The sequence below is a fragment of the Mustela lutreola genome, chromosome 11, assembly GCF_030435805.1.
Source record: "Mustela lutreola isolate mMusLut2 chromosome 11, mMusLut2.pri, whole genome shotgun sequence".
Lineage (NCBI taxonomy): Eukaryota > Metazoa > Chordata > Mammalia > Carnivora > Mustelidae > Mustela > Mustela lutreola.
Genome location: NC_081300.1, coordinates 30,892,405 through 30,907,106, shown reverse-complemented (window position 1 = coordinate 30,907,106; position 14,702 = coordinate 30,892,405). Strand labels below are relative to the sequence as shown.

Here is a 14,702-nt window from a genome sequence, read left to right as displayed (position 1 = left end):
CAGTATGGTACTGGCACAAAAACAGACATTGATTAATAGAACAGAATAGAAACCAAAGAAATAAACCCACGATTATGTGGTCAATTAATCTTTGACAAAAGAGGCAAGAATTTGCAATGGGAAAAGTCTCTTTAACAAATGGTGTTGGGAGAACTGGACAGCTACATGCAAAAGAATGAAAATGGGCCACTCCTTACACCACATACAAAAATAAACTCAAAATGGCTTAAGGACTTAAATGTGAGACCTGAAACCATAAAAATCCTACAGGAAAGCACAGGCACTAATTTCTCTGACATCAGCTATAGCAGCATTCTTTAAGAGCCATCTCCTGAGGCAAGGGAAACAAAAGCAAAAATAAACTGTTGGGATTACATCAAAACAAAAAGCTTTTTCATAGTAACAGCTATGAAGTAACAAAACTAAGTGACAACCAGAAGATTTTTGCAAATGACATATCTGATAAAGGATTAATATCCAAAATATATAAAGAACTTACACAACTCAATACCCCCAAAATCAAACAATGCAATTAAAACATGGGAAGAAGACATGAACAGACATTTCTCCAAAGACAACATCCAAATGGCCAATAGACACATGAAAAGATGCTCAACATCATTCATCATCAGAAAAATACAAACCAAAACCACAGTGAGATACCACTGCACACCATCAGAATGACTAAAATCAGACTCAAGTAACAAGTCTTGGCAAGGAGTTAGAGAAAACAGAACCCTGGAACACTGTTGGTGAGATTGCAGAGTGGTAGAGCTATTGTGGCAGACAGTATGGAGGTTACTCAAAAAATTTAAAGTAGAACTATCCTACGATCCAGTAATCCCACTACTGGGTGTTTAACTGAAAAATGAAAACACTAAATTGAAGGGAAGGGGTATATATACACCTTTGTTTATTGCAGCTTTATTTACAGTAGCTAAATTTATGGCAGTAGCCCAAGTGTCTATCAATAGATGAATGGGTAAAAAAGAGGTGGGACACACACACACACACACCATACACAATGGAATATTATTCCACCGTAAAAAAGAATGACATCTTGCCATTTGTAACAACATAGATGGATCTAGAAAAGTATAATGGAAAAAAAAAGGTATAATGATAGGTAAAATAAGCCAGTCAGATAAAGACAAATACCATATGATATCATTCATATGTAAAACTCAAGAGACAAAACAAATGAACAAAGGAAAAAAAAGACAAAAAAAATATTCCTAACTATAGAGAACAAATAGATGGTTACTGGAGAGGAGGTAGGGTGGGGAGGAAATGGGAAAAAAAAAAAAAAAAAAAAAAAGGAAAAAAGTTTGTGCTCAAAACATGGAACTGCCTGGGGTTGGAGTTTGGCCATGCAGCTTTTCAACTGTAAACCTTGAGTGGCTTCTTAAGCCTTTGTGCAAAGAAGAGTTAATATAACCGATTTGAGGGTCTTATCATTGGAAAAGCCCACTTGCTAGGGTAGCCTTTGCCTGGTATCTGTGAACTTGGTTTCAGTGTGTTGTTCCTCTGTTCCCTAACTGATAAGAGTAGTTCAGTGTGCCTAGACTGTTTGTGATATGTGATTTATAGCAAACAACTTGCTTTCCTTCTAGAATTTCGGCAGTTGCTAGACAGAGGGTACCTATATGACCAGCTCCCAATAAAAACCTTGAATAATATCTCCAGTAGGCTTTCCTGGAGAGAAATATTGCACCCATATTACTGCCTTTTTTTTAATTGTTGAAGAAAAGTAATAAATATGATCAGTGTATCCCCTCACAGAAGAGAGTCAGGAGGCTTACACGTGGGTTTCTCCAGACTTTGCATGTGTACTTGTCCTGTGATGGATCTACTGTGTGTGCTAAATGTCAGTTGTGGTACCAACCATATGTTGAGTCTGTGACTCCATGTAACACATGTAGGAGGCCTTGAACCCCTAACATACCCTTCAGGTCTCAGTTTCTTCATCTGTAAAATTTGGGTTATAATTAATAGTACCTACCTCTAGGATTGTTTTGAAGATGATGTGAAGTATAGGTAGATCTTTAATATAGTTTCTAACTGAAGTAATTGTTTAACAAAATTGTCAGTTATTATGTTGCCTTGTGCAATTATTATTTAATAAAATAAGGCCAGTGGTAGTTTGCATATTGATTCTTGGTTTTCATATCTGATCTCTGTAAATAGTTTTGCCAAGTCATGGGTTATTCTCATGTTCAACTTCAGTAGATAATTAAAAGCTATTTTCCAAAATGGTTGTTTTTGGAAAAAAATGTTCCATTTCTCGTTGCTATACATCTTTGCCTAATCTTGGTATTGTTAAACTTTTATTATTTTTTTTAATTTGTAAATTTTTTTGTATTGTCAGACTTCTGAATTTTAGTATTTTATTTTTGTTTTCATTTGCATTTCCCTAATTACTCACAAGGTTGAGCACTTAATATATATATGTATAGGTCATTTATTTCTTCTGTGACATGCTTATTTACATCTTTTGTTCATTTTACTGTTCAGTTATTTGTGTTTTTATTGATGTATAGGAATTCTTTATATATTCAAAACATAGTCCTTTGTGAAAGGACTTTCAGAAAAGCTGAAACATAGGATAAATTTTTTTTAGCAGTATGTTACTTGTATTTTTGAATAATATATACTGTTTTTCTTCAACATTTAATAAGTAAGGGAATAGTTCCAGTTGGTAGTCAGAAACAAAGCAAAACACTGTTTTCCACATTGATTCCAGACTCTTTCGACACTCTAGTGCAGTGTCGAAATTCTTTTGTTCAGTTCACATCTCTCTTATATTTATCTTTCCATTAATTTTCTGTAAGAATTAGCACTTGCATTCTAATTAATTTACAAATTAGCACTTGCATTCTAATTAATTAACAAATTTGGGTATAATTTTACTGAGCTTTTTTTATTGGCATATAGTTGACATTAACAATATCATCTTGCTTTGAGGTGTACAGCACAGTGATTAGCAATATATAATTATGAAATGGTCACCATGTGACTAATCACCATCTGTCACCAAGTTATTAACAATATTATTGACCATATTTCCTGTGATATACTTTACATCCCCTTATTTGTTTTAAAACTGGAGGTTTTTTAATGCTAACAGAAGTTATACTTAAAAGATAATTTTAATAACTCATGTTCATTTTAAGGGGAATATATGGTACCAGAAAACCCTCATTTTTTACATTCGGAAGAAAGGTAAAAGAAAATGATAAATTGACTATAAAGAAATAGCAGTAAATTTATTTAATTTTATGTAATGTTTTCCCTAAGATATGAAAGTAGCAGCATACTTTTTTTTTATCTTAACTGTCTGTAAGCATATTAATAAGACTTATTCTTGGAGTATACTTTTTAAAGTCCACATTTTATAATTACTGACTAAGCTTTAGATTACACATTTAGTCATTTCTTATAATTTCAAAATGTCTGATTTGCTTAAGGATTATACTGAATTTGTAAACATGTAAATTTTATCTTTTCAGAACTTCTTTAGAAAGTATGCACCAAGTGAGAATGGGCCAAATGGCATTAGTGCTGAAGTTATGGACACATATGTTAAAAGCTGTGGTAAGTTTTTCAAACTCTGCTTTCCATTGGTACGGTGGAGTCAAGGAAGTAGGCTATCCCAATGTTGCCGTTTTCATACACATTTACATTTAGCACTTTGTAGGATTTTATCTTAGTCCTTGTGGGCTGCTATAACAAAATACCAGAGGTTGGCTTATAGGCTGGAAGTCCAGGATAGGGTATACCAGCATGGTCAGGAGAGGGCCTTTTTGGGATGGAAGACTTTTTGTTGTATTTTCATCTGGCAGAATGGGATAGGGAGCTCTGTGGGCTCTCGTTTTTGAGTTTTTAGGATGGTCAGCACCTCCTAATACCATCACACGAGGCATTAGGATTTCATTGTGTGAATTTTGGGAGGATGTAGACATTTCGATCATGGCAGATTAAAATTCTCTATAAGAAGATGATTAAAAGATACAAAATCCTGATAAAAGAAGTCATTAATGTTTTGACATAATAGTAGTAACAAGGTGTAAAGTCTATTTAGTCTTTAATGGGTTAACTGTGCTAAAATTACAAGTTATCTCTTCCTGGAAGCTGTTAATTTTCCCCTAGATTTTCCCTGTGTTTGCTTAACTGCAGTTAGTAGACTGTGGGAAAAATCTCAGCAATAATTATGGTTTAGATAAATCTCAAGAGCTGTGTTAGAAGGATGCCTCTCAAGATATTTTATTTTATGGTGCCTTCCTGGAAATAAGTAAGTGGTAGAATGCCATAGAGATTAATTCATATGTTTTGATCATTTATGCCTACCTATCCTCATGAAGTTTATATTCTAGAGGATTTTTTCAAGATTTTCTGAAGAGTTTTTTTTGTTTTTTGTTTGTTTTTAGTAACTGGATTGTTTAAGGGAGGGTTAATAAAGGAGTTGATACTAGATTTGAGCCCTGGACGGGATATGGTATATAATAAGTCATTCTTATTTTATTAAAATTTTATGGTTATGTTCCTGTTTATACCTATCCTTAAGTTAGGGGGAAGCAAGTAAGGGGTTTACTAGACATGCAACAATTACATTTAAATTTTCATGTCATTTTATGTCTTGTAAACTGCTTCTTATACATGGCATTTTAAAAATATTTTTCACAATGTTCCTGTGAAGTAGTACTCTAGATTATTTTAGACAACATAATTTCTCCCCAAATTTATACTTGATGTTGTAGGTTTGGCTTAGAAGTATAAAGAAAATGTAATATTCCTGGGAACTTTAGAAGCACCAAAATAAAATATGTATGTATATTAAAATCCTTTACGGTTTTGATCTTACTTTTACTGAAGGAATATAACATGTTACATGTAACTGTGTTTACCCGTAAAAATGACCACATATAGTATAGATTTAAGAACTAAAAAAAATCAAAACATTCCAGAGAAAATGTATTCTTTCTTTTTTATTTACCTTTGCTCTCCCACTCTGGATTTTTCTTATCTTTCTCTCCTACCTTCCCTGCTTTCATTCTTTTCTTTACTTTTCCTCTTTCTTTTCTTTCCTGTTTTTTCAGACCTTCAGTTCTGTTTTCTGTTTTCTGAAAAAATTACATATTATTTAAAGACAGGCTGGACATCTAAGATTACTCACATGACAGATCATACTGTCTTTTATAACAAGGCTTGCCAATCAGATCTCCTGTACATGGCCTCTCTGTGGCTTGGGCTTCTCAGAACTGGGTTCCAAGAGGAACTCTAAGAGACAGGAAGTAGAAATTGTTGGTTTCTGAAGGCCTGGACTGAAAAGTCACAGAGCCTGCCTGGACCCAAAGGGAGGGGCTGTAGTTCCTACCTTGAATGAAAAGTATGTTAAAGAATATGTGGCTTGGGGCGCCTGGGTGGCTCAGTGGGTTGAAGCCTCTGCCTTTGGCTCAGGTCATGATCCCAGGGTCCTGGGATCGAGCCCCATGTCTGGCTCTCTGCTTGGTGGGGAGCCTGCTTCCTTTCCTCTCTCTCTGCCTCCCTCTCTGCCTGCTTGTGATCTCTGTCTGTCAAATGAATAAATAAAATCTTTAAAAAAAAAAAAAAAAAAGAATGTGTGTCTCTCTTTTTTTTTTTTTTTGAAAGATTTTATTTATTTATTTAGTTGGCAGAGAACAAGCAGGCAGAGAGGCAGGCAGAGGGGGAGTGGTAAGGAGGCTTCCTGCTGAGCAGAGAGCCTGATGCAGGGCTCGACCCCAGGACCCTGAGACCATGACCTGAGCCAAAGGCAGAGGCTTTAACCCACTGAGCCATCCAGGTGCCCCTCTCTCTTTATCTTTATCCAGTTCTCAGTATCTTGTTACATGAGATATTTCACATGCTTTCCAACAATTACCTTGTGTCTTCTTACTGAACTTTTAGATAGTTACTGTAAGCTTTTTTACATCATAAATCTGTTTGATAAAGAATGCTAACTTTTTCTAGTTGAAATATATATACACACATGTCATCTATAAATATTGACTAAAATTTGAAAATTTTAATAAAATTACTAGAACAGTATATTGCGGATACATGTCAGAGTGTTGTACCTTTTATATAGTGTTCTATTTTTTCCCAAGACCTAATAAAAATATGACTGGCTTTTTCATTAAAAAAAAAAAAATAGTGATTTAAATTATACCTCTTGGACACTTAAATTCAAATTGGATCTTGTTCCTCTCTTTTTTCCCTAGTGTTACACATTTATTCCTTCCCTGATAATTGATTGATGGTAGGTCTTCTCTTCATCTTATTTTGATTAGCCTTCTGTTTCATATATATCTTGCTGTGTTACAAAATCATCATTTGTGTTTCAGTGAGTTTGGTAGCATTCTGGGTTATATCAGAGGTTGAAAGTCATTACTTTAATTTTTCATTAGAGGAGTTAGTGATTAATAAGTTGTTAGCTACTTTGTACTAGAATCTGGTTATTGGACACTATCATATAGATGTATGTGTAACTTTCATTTTAGAAAGTAAAGTTTTGGGTCGTGGGCAGAGTGTAAGAAGAAAGTAATAATAGTTAGGGTGACATTTCCGGATTATGCAAGGTGTCAAGTCTATATCATGCTAGTAAATGTGAGAATGCTACTTACTCTCACACACATATCTTTACTAAGTAAAGGGAAATTATTGCTTAGTTGTCTAATATTTCTCTGTATTTTACTTTAAATCAAAGTTGTATTAAAAACTAATTTGAATACATTTCACATGGGGTCGTAATATTAATGGACAGCATCCTTTGGACAAGATTCTCTTGGACAGGTATAGTATTTCCACTGAAGTTAAAGAATAGCTTCAGTTCCTCTAAAAATCCCTTGATCTACACTGTGCCATCCTAGGTGTTCTGAATCTATTATCTGTGTCCTAAAAATTTCTGGAGATCATCCCACTCTTAATTCAAATGTCTTTTTCAGTATGTATTCTTTCTCTTAAGCATTGACAGTTTGAATTATTGGAACACTCTGAATTCACACCCCCACCATGTATATAAATGTGAAAGAGGGAAGATCATATGGTATCTCATTTGACCTAAAAAAATATCCATTGAAAACATTTATGGCCCCAGCCCACTGAGGCAGGGTATAAGGTGCTTTTCCATACATTTCCTGTTTCCACTAGAAAATAATCCAGTAATAACAACGAAATGTTATTGTGAAAGCAAATGAAGTGATAGTAGTTTATCAAAACATCTTGCCCTATCAATAGAGACAGGCAAAATTTATGGCATGTGAAGTTACGTAAAAACTTTTATTAGGTCAAAAGTACTGTTGCTGCACATATGAATCATTACTACTCTGTAGGGACAGCTAAACAATTTGAAACAAAGTAGTGGCAAAGCTAATTTATAATTAACAAAAAAGGACATTGTACCAAACAGTAGCTCAAGTGCATTGGTACATAGTGATGTATTTTTTGAAAATTGCGGTTCAGTTGTCCTTGTAAGCACATTATCAGTAGGAGTTTGTATCCTTCACAAGTATTGAGTGACAAACCAGATTTCCAAGTGGCTCACATCTTAGAGAGCTCAGTGTACTCAGTGCTTATAAGTTCTCTTTGTGAATATCAGACTCAGCATCCCTGGGTAAGTCACTTACTGGGTGTTCTGTGGGGAGCCAGTAGTCACTTGCAGAATTGCACATTTGGCAGCAGTGTTAGAGCGTGCCGCTGCTGCACGTCCAAGCCACAGACCGGCAGCTTCGGCTTCGTCTGGAAGCGTGTTCGTGTTGGTGAATCCCAGTGCTTGGCCCCTCATGTTCTGATTGGAATCTTCATTTTAATAGGATTCCCAGGGGATTCTTATGTACATTAAAGCACTAGAGAGGACTTTCCAACCTTCTCTTGTGTATAACAACCTTCTCTTGTGTATGGCCACTGCTTCTAGAAATTCTGATGCAGCAAGACTGAAGTGTGTCCTAAGCATCTGTGTTTTTATCAAGCTTCTAGGTGAGGGTGATGCTTCCAGTCTGTGTCTCATGTTTTGATAAGCTGCTCTGCAGATCAAGAGTCAGACCACTTTTTCTCACAAGCCCTCCATGTAGAAAATACTGTAGCCCAGATTCAGGCCACGTGCATGAAATATGCGGGGCACCTGGGTGGCCCAATGGGTTAAGCTTCTGCCTTTAGCTGAGGTCATGATCTCAGGGTCCTGGGATTGAGTCCCACATCGGGCTCTCTGCTCCGCAAGGAGCCTGCTTCCTTCTCTCTCTTTCTGCTTGCCTCTCTGTCCACTTGTGATCTCTTTCTGTCAAATAAATAAAATCTTAGAAAAAAAAAAAGGAAGAAAGAAAGAAATATGTGACTGGGTGTGGCTGACTTCCAGTAAACTTTATTTACAAACTATAAAAAAAGGGGTCCAACTTTGGCCATCAAGCTATATTTGCTCATCCTTTAAGTCAGTGACCCTCAAGTTCCTCAGTGGATCACTCAGTGTGTCAGTGGTTGAATTCAGCTGAAGTTCACATAACCTGTAGTGGTTTATACACACAGGTCATTATCTTTTGTAGGAATCCCAGATGTCAGCCACTGTAGTTGTTTCAGCTGCTTATAGATGTTAGGGCCAGCCAAGGTTTTTGTGATTCTCTTGGCCTTTTCCCTATGTCCTAAATGACTTTTGCCAACACAGTCATCAGGTTTGCGGTCTAGCTAGCCTGGAGAAAAAGCCTAAAAGGCCCACTCCTTGACTCAGTCTGCTTTGTCTTTGAAAACACTCATCACAGAGCTACATTTACTTAGTTCCCTGGGCATGCCTAAGTGCAGGCGAGGCTGGGAAACACATTCTGTTACCTAGGCACAGTCTCACCCCCCACATCCTGGTTTTGTGTTAAGGAAGAAGCATAGAGAGGACAGTGCATGGGCGAATGACTAGGTCCTGTCACACCGCAGGCTCTATTTTGAGAGTAACTGATTTTGTTACAGTTAAGTGAAAAGTATTAGTAGAAGCATTTTTTTGAATGATAGTATGCTTTCCTACATTCTGTACATATAGATATAGTTTCAAATACATATACTATAGAATTTTATCTGTAGAACATGCTTAGTTATTCTGAACAAATAAACTTGAGTTTAAATATCTTGGGCAGTATTACACCTATCTAAATAGCCATTTTGGGGAACATGGGCTTTATAGTGTGGAAGTGGCCTGAGCAAGAACTTTAGAATAAATTCCAGCCCAGTGACCTTGCGCAGTCTTGTTAACTTCTGGAGCCTCAGGTGTTTTCATTTGGATGGTAGTGTAGTACTTCATTGGCATCATTATAAGGGTTAGAGATAATGGATGTAATGTGCATACCTAAGTAACCTTCCATAAGTTGTAACTGTGATTAGTTAATTAATAATTAAAGATTAACCCAGTGAAATTAATTTAGTCATTTAACAGGTGGTCCAGTCTTTTTTTCTACATACTAACTGAGATAAATATGTTTTTGTAAATACTGGTATAGTCATCTGTATGTTTGCCAGTTGTATATCTTCTCAGGCAATAGAATGGAAGAAAATAACCTTCAAAAAGGTGTTATTTGCTTTATTTTGTTTGAGCATTTTCAACACATGACAGGTTTCCAGACTTTTTAGAAGAGAAAGATAAAAGAATAAAGCTAGAGTCAGTGAGTGACTTTGCCCCTGGCTCTGCTCATGTAATTTTTCTGAGTACTTAAGAGGATTATGCTTTGAACTTCTTAAGTGCTGTTACCACTCACATGAATTCTGTTGTTTTTCTATCTGCTGACACTTCACAATTGTTTCTCTAAAGATTTTCCTTTTAAACCCTGCATTTACTTTTGTTATCTTATAGATAATAGGGTAGTGGGATGATTGATTTCATTATGTGTATTTCTGTAGATACTTCTTTTTTGCTGTCAACTGTAACATGTGTCCAATTTGAAATGAGAAGTGGGAGAATCATGTTATAATTAAGGCTGCTGAAGCCTGAATTAACTTTTGATACAAGTGACTTTTGTAATTTGACAAAATTCTACAGGATGTTATTTCTCATGCAAATAGTAATTTATATTGAGTTTCAAGTGATAAACTCTTCATAGAATCAAAGAAGATGCCATATTTGTGAATTTAGGTGAGGTATCTAAAAGTAGTCCTCAAATTGAAATTAAAGTAACACAGACTGCTTTTATATTCATTTGTGTGTTTTAACCTGGTTTGCATGTGTTTTTCACTATTTTTTGTTTTGAACTGTTACTTTGCAGCTGGATATTGTGTGATTACATACATACTTGGAGTTGGAGACAGACATCTGGATAACCTTTTGCTAACAAAAACAGGTAATAACTAGTGGCTACTAGCACATACATACATTTTATATGCCAGTGATTTTTACTGTGGAATCTGCTTAGTAACAAAACAAGTTACATAAGTGGAAATAAATCATATATGTCTTAAAAGTTCCTTTATATGATAACGTTTGAAGGAAACTCTCATCCCTTTTAAGAATCACTTAGTAATAACAGGTGGTCATCTAACCCTTACTTCTAAAAATGCCTCCTTGGGTAGAAGGCCCATAATGTATGCATGCAGTTGAGTCTCTTACTGTAAAGCTCTAGTTAGAGTGTCAAAATGTTCTTTCTCTTACTTACAAACTGTACTTAACTCACATTAACCCTTATCTTTAATTTTTTGCTTTTCCCCTTGGAGTTCCATGGAATAATCATTCTAATCCCTCTCTTTCTGTTAACTCTTGAGCCCATGGCTTTAACACCATCTCTAAGCACACAACTTCCAAACTTACAGCTCTGTACTTTAGTCCATTTCGTGAAGCTTCAGCCTGAAATATACAACCACTTACTTGACATCCCAGTTAGGTGGCCAGTTGTAAAAGTTGTTCCCTTCCTCCCATTACCTGCATAATAATACCTGCTCCTCACTTCATTTTTTCTGTCTCAGGAAATTGTAGCATCATCCACCCAGTTGTTTAAGCCCCAGGCTTGAGAATCATTTTTAATTTTACTCTTGGCATCATCTCATTATTAAACGTATTAGCAGATCGTGTCTACTTTTCTCCAAAATGGATCATTAAGTTACCCGCTCTCTTCATTTCCACTGCCTTGACCCCAGTTGAAGACAGCAATGCCTTTTGCCCAAACTATCTGAATAGAATCTGAGCTCTTCACTGTGGTAAATTTGTGGCTTCCCCATACTGACCAGGTTGAATGAGTGAATGTCAGACTATTCCTGCCTCAGGCAAATGCCCCCGTTGTTTTTCTCTCTGGAAAGCTCTTCTCTCAAATCATTTCAAGTCCATCTTTGGTTAGTAAGCCTAAATTCTTGGGGCATCTCCTAAGAAGAGCCATTTTAACTGTCTTATCTGAAAAGGTGGATACCTGCACACTGCCCTTCTCCATTACTCTATTATAGTTTTGTTTTCTTTGAAGCACTTAACCACTAGCCAAAGCCCTTCTTTTTGTATAATTCAGCAAATATTTACTGAGCACCTCCTGTGTGTCGGATATTGTTCTAGGTATTGGGGATACCAAAAAGAACGGAGTAGGCATAAATCAAGGTCTTTGTGGGCCTTGTTGACTTCTTATCATCATCTCCTATTCAGGACGCAGGGACCTTGTCCATCTGGTTTGCTCCTGTACCTGCAGAGCCTTGAACAACACCTAGCTAAAGTGGTTGATAAATCACTGTTGACTTAATGAATGAGTAAATATTGCACTCTCTGTGTAGTCTTTTCTTCCTGGGCTAAATAATTCAAGTTCCTCAAACCTTCCACAGAAAATAGATTTTAAATTACTCTTAAAATGGTCTCTTAGGTAAGAACATTTTCCGTTTTGTTAGTATTCCTTCAAAATGTGATACCAAGAATTTAACACATCAAATGTATCTTCATACATCAAATTAGTCTAATTATTATATGCGACTAACCCTATTAATTTTCATCATCTGGAATTTCATATATTTCGTTTTGCTTAGTGTGAAAAATTATCTATGGTAGAGACTGCATGTGGGGGGGCATCTGGGTGGCTCAGTGGGTTAAGCCCCAGGATTGAGTTCCTCATCGGGCTCCCTGCTCACCAGGGAGTCTGCTTCTCCCTCTGCCCCTCTGCCCCTCATGCTCTGTCTCTCTCATCCTCTCTCTCTCAAATAAATTATTTTAAACAAAGAAAAAGAAGAAAAAAGAAATTGCATGTGGAAACCATGTCTCTGTCAAGGCCAGGCAGTTTTACTAACCAGGACTAAGGAATGCCATAGAGGTTCTTGCCAAATTTGCCAATTTAGCAAACGATATTTATAAGATATTGCAGTGTGTTTGGAGAGAACTGTAAGTTGGAAAAAGTTGTCGTGTTGTCCCTTAACTGCCTTTTTCAGTTAAATCTTTTAATCATAAGAATCAGAGTGCCAGGGGCGCCTGGGTGGCTCAGTGGATTAAGCCACTGCCTTCGGCTCAGGTCATGATCTCAGTGTCCTGGGATCGAGCCCCGCATCGGGCTCTTTGCTCAGCGGGAGCCTGCTTCTCTCTCTCTCTGCCTGACTCTCTGCCTACTTGTGATTTCTCTCTCTCTGTCAAATAAATAATAAATAAAATCTTTAAAAAAAAAAAATAAAAAAAAAAAAAAAAAAAAAAAAAAAAGAATCAGAGTGCCAGAGTGGTTCCATTTGTTTTTGTGTTGTAATCATTTGGTAATTACGTTGGAATTATCTGCTGTATAGAGTAGCATTACGTTTATAATGTTATTTTCACATATGTTGTCTCTTCATTTGGAAATTGTTAAATAATAGACCTCTTTCTTTTGAACTTTGAGAACTCTTCTGTTGTGTGTGTGTATATTTTGATAGGGATATTTTAGGAATAAGATTTGGAAAGCGGAGTCCATTTAATATACTTCTGTGGTCAGTTACTTATCACGGTTACTTGTTTTAATGGAATTAGAAGTATAAAAATTTCAGAATCAGCTTTTAAGCATCTTGTCACCAGTTTTCCACTAGAGGGTGCTCTAACTTTGACTTTAAAAATCCAAACCTTACCTCGTGCTAGATGAGAGACACACACTCTTAAGAAATAGCGTTTTTTCAGTTATTTTTTCATAACTCATCTTTAGTTATTTCATCCATTTATATCATACAGTTATCATGTTAAGTCTTACTAGCATAAATGTTTTTAATTTTCAAGTTCAGTTTGAATGATATATGTAAGGAAACACCAAATATGTTAAGACAAATGAAAATAAAATGCATTCTGTGACTTCTAAGAATTTATGATTTATTTTGAGTTTTTTTGGTGTTTATATGCATTTTTTTACTGAAAGTCCGTATTTCAAAGAGATATTAAGTTGTATTAATTACATATATGTTGTAATTAGACTTTGTATAGTTTAGACAACTATTATATGTTGAAAATGAATTTTGAATGTGGTTCATTGCAGGAAATACACTTCAGTACTTGTATTTAAAATGCCTCAAATATCATGAAGCCTTTCCCTCATTTGCTTTAGATCCCTTATGCCTTCAACACCGACTATGACATGTTAAAATTTGAGATTCTCTTCTATAACCCTCCAATCTCAGTCTTGGAGGAGAAAAAAAATTTTTTTTTAATGAAAAATAACATTTCTCTCATTCTTCAAAATAAAATACCTTCTGTCCTCTGATTTACCAGCCTGAATAAATACAGTGTCTATGTCTCTTCTTCGGGATGAAAGTGGTTTGAAATGGTAATCACAGTTCCACTGATTGATCTATTTCTAGTTCCCCAATAAGAGAGATGGAACAGAGAGGAAGAAGACTGCTAAATTTCATTTTACTGGGGATCTCTTAGGGATTTACCTCCAACACACTGTTCTACCTATAAATTTAGATGAGACACAAAAAGGTCAGACTGGTAACTTTAGAAGTGTGTGGAGGAAAGTGTTTCACAACATAGAAATAATTGTAAAATTTATATGTGCAAAAATGCAAAATGTGAGTCTCGATTCCAGATTTCCCAGAAGTTTTTTTTGTTTTGTTTTGTTTTTACTGTATTTATTGGCTGTGGATACTTTTGCATAGTTGAAGTATCCTTAGCTTGTCCAGCAGAGGGCGATGTGTGTCCATCCTAGAAGTGAAAGTCTGGAAATTCCTTTGTCAGTGTATTGCCCTGTGGTCCCTTACAACATTGTTTTCCTGAAGCAAATTTGGAGTGAATGGTGTTTCACTTATTAATCCAGTGATATAGCATTTTCTGGGCAAGAAATTAAAAATTTAGGCTCTACAATGGAATTTAAAAAGTTTTTTTCAGAGTTGGTGTCCTTTGAGGAAGCTTTCAGAAGTTTATCCGGGGTAATTCAATTGTGGCAGGGCTCAAATGAACATAATATGAGTTTATCTCAACTCTTGGGAAAGTTTTGTTTTGTTTTGTTTTGTTTTTTGCTTTTTAATTTTCTAAAATTTGAGGGGAAAAAACAAGACCAGTATAACTGAAAAACTTTGTTCTTTATGATATACAGACTTTATAATAGGATTAACTTTTAATATTAGTATTTAAGTAACTGAAAAACATTCACAAGTGGAACAAGGAACTTGGTGTCTGTAGTAAATGGAAAAGTTCTTTGTAGGTCCCAAGGATGGCTCATCCAATCTGGAGTTGTCGTTTTATGTAGTGAGAGGAGTTGGTGGCTTTTTGTCTGTCTCAGCACTTCAGAGTAATAAATACTATGAATCTTTTG

The 14,702-nt window shown here is 35.7% G+C and overlaps 1 protein-coding gene across 2 annotated transcripts in view; it reads left to right on the top strand.

Moving 5' to 3' along the window:
- Positions 1-14,702, top strand: part of PIK3C3 (phosphatidylinositol 3-kinase catalytic subunit type 3) — a 138,595-nt gene that overhangs the window by 90,430 nt on the left and 33,463 nt on the right. For both annotated transcript variants that reach the window (XM_059139218.1, XM_059139217.1), the window contains 2 exons: positions 3,510-3,594; positions 10,248-10,322. In XM_059139218.1, coding sequence (XP_058995201.1) covers positions 3,510-3,594; positions 10,248-10,322 — 160 coding nt within the window. The remainder of the gene's footprint in view (positions 1-3,509; positions 3,595-10,247; positions 10,323-14,702) is intronic.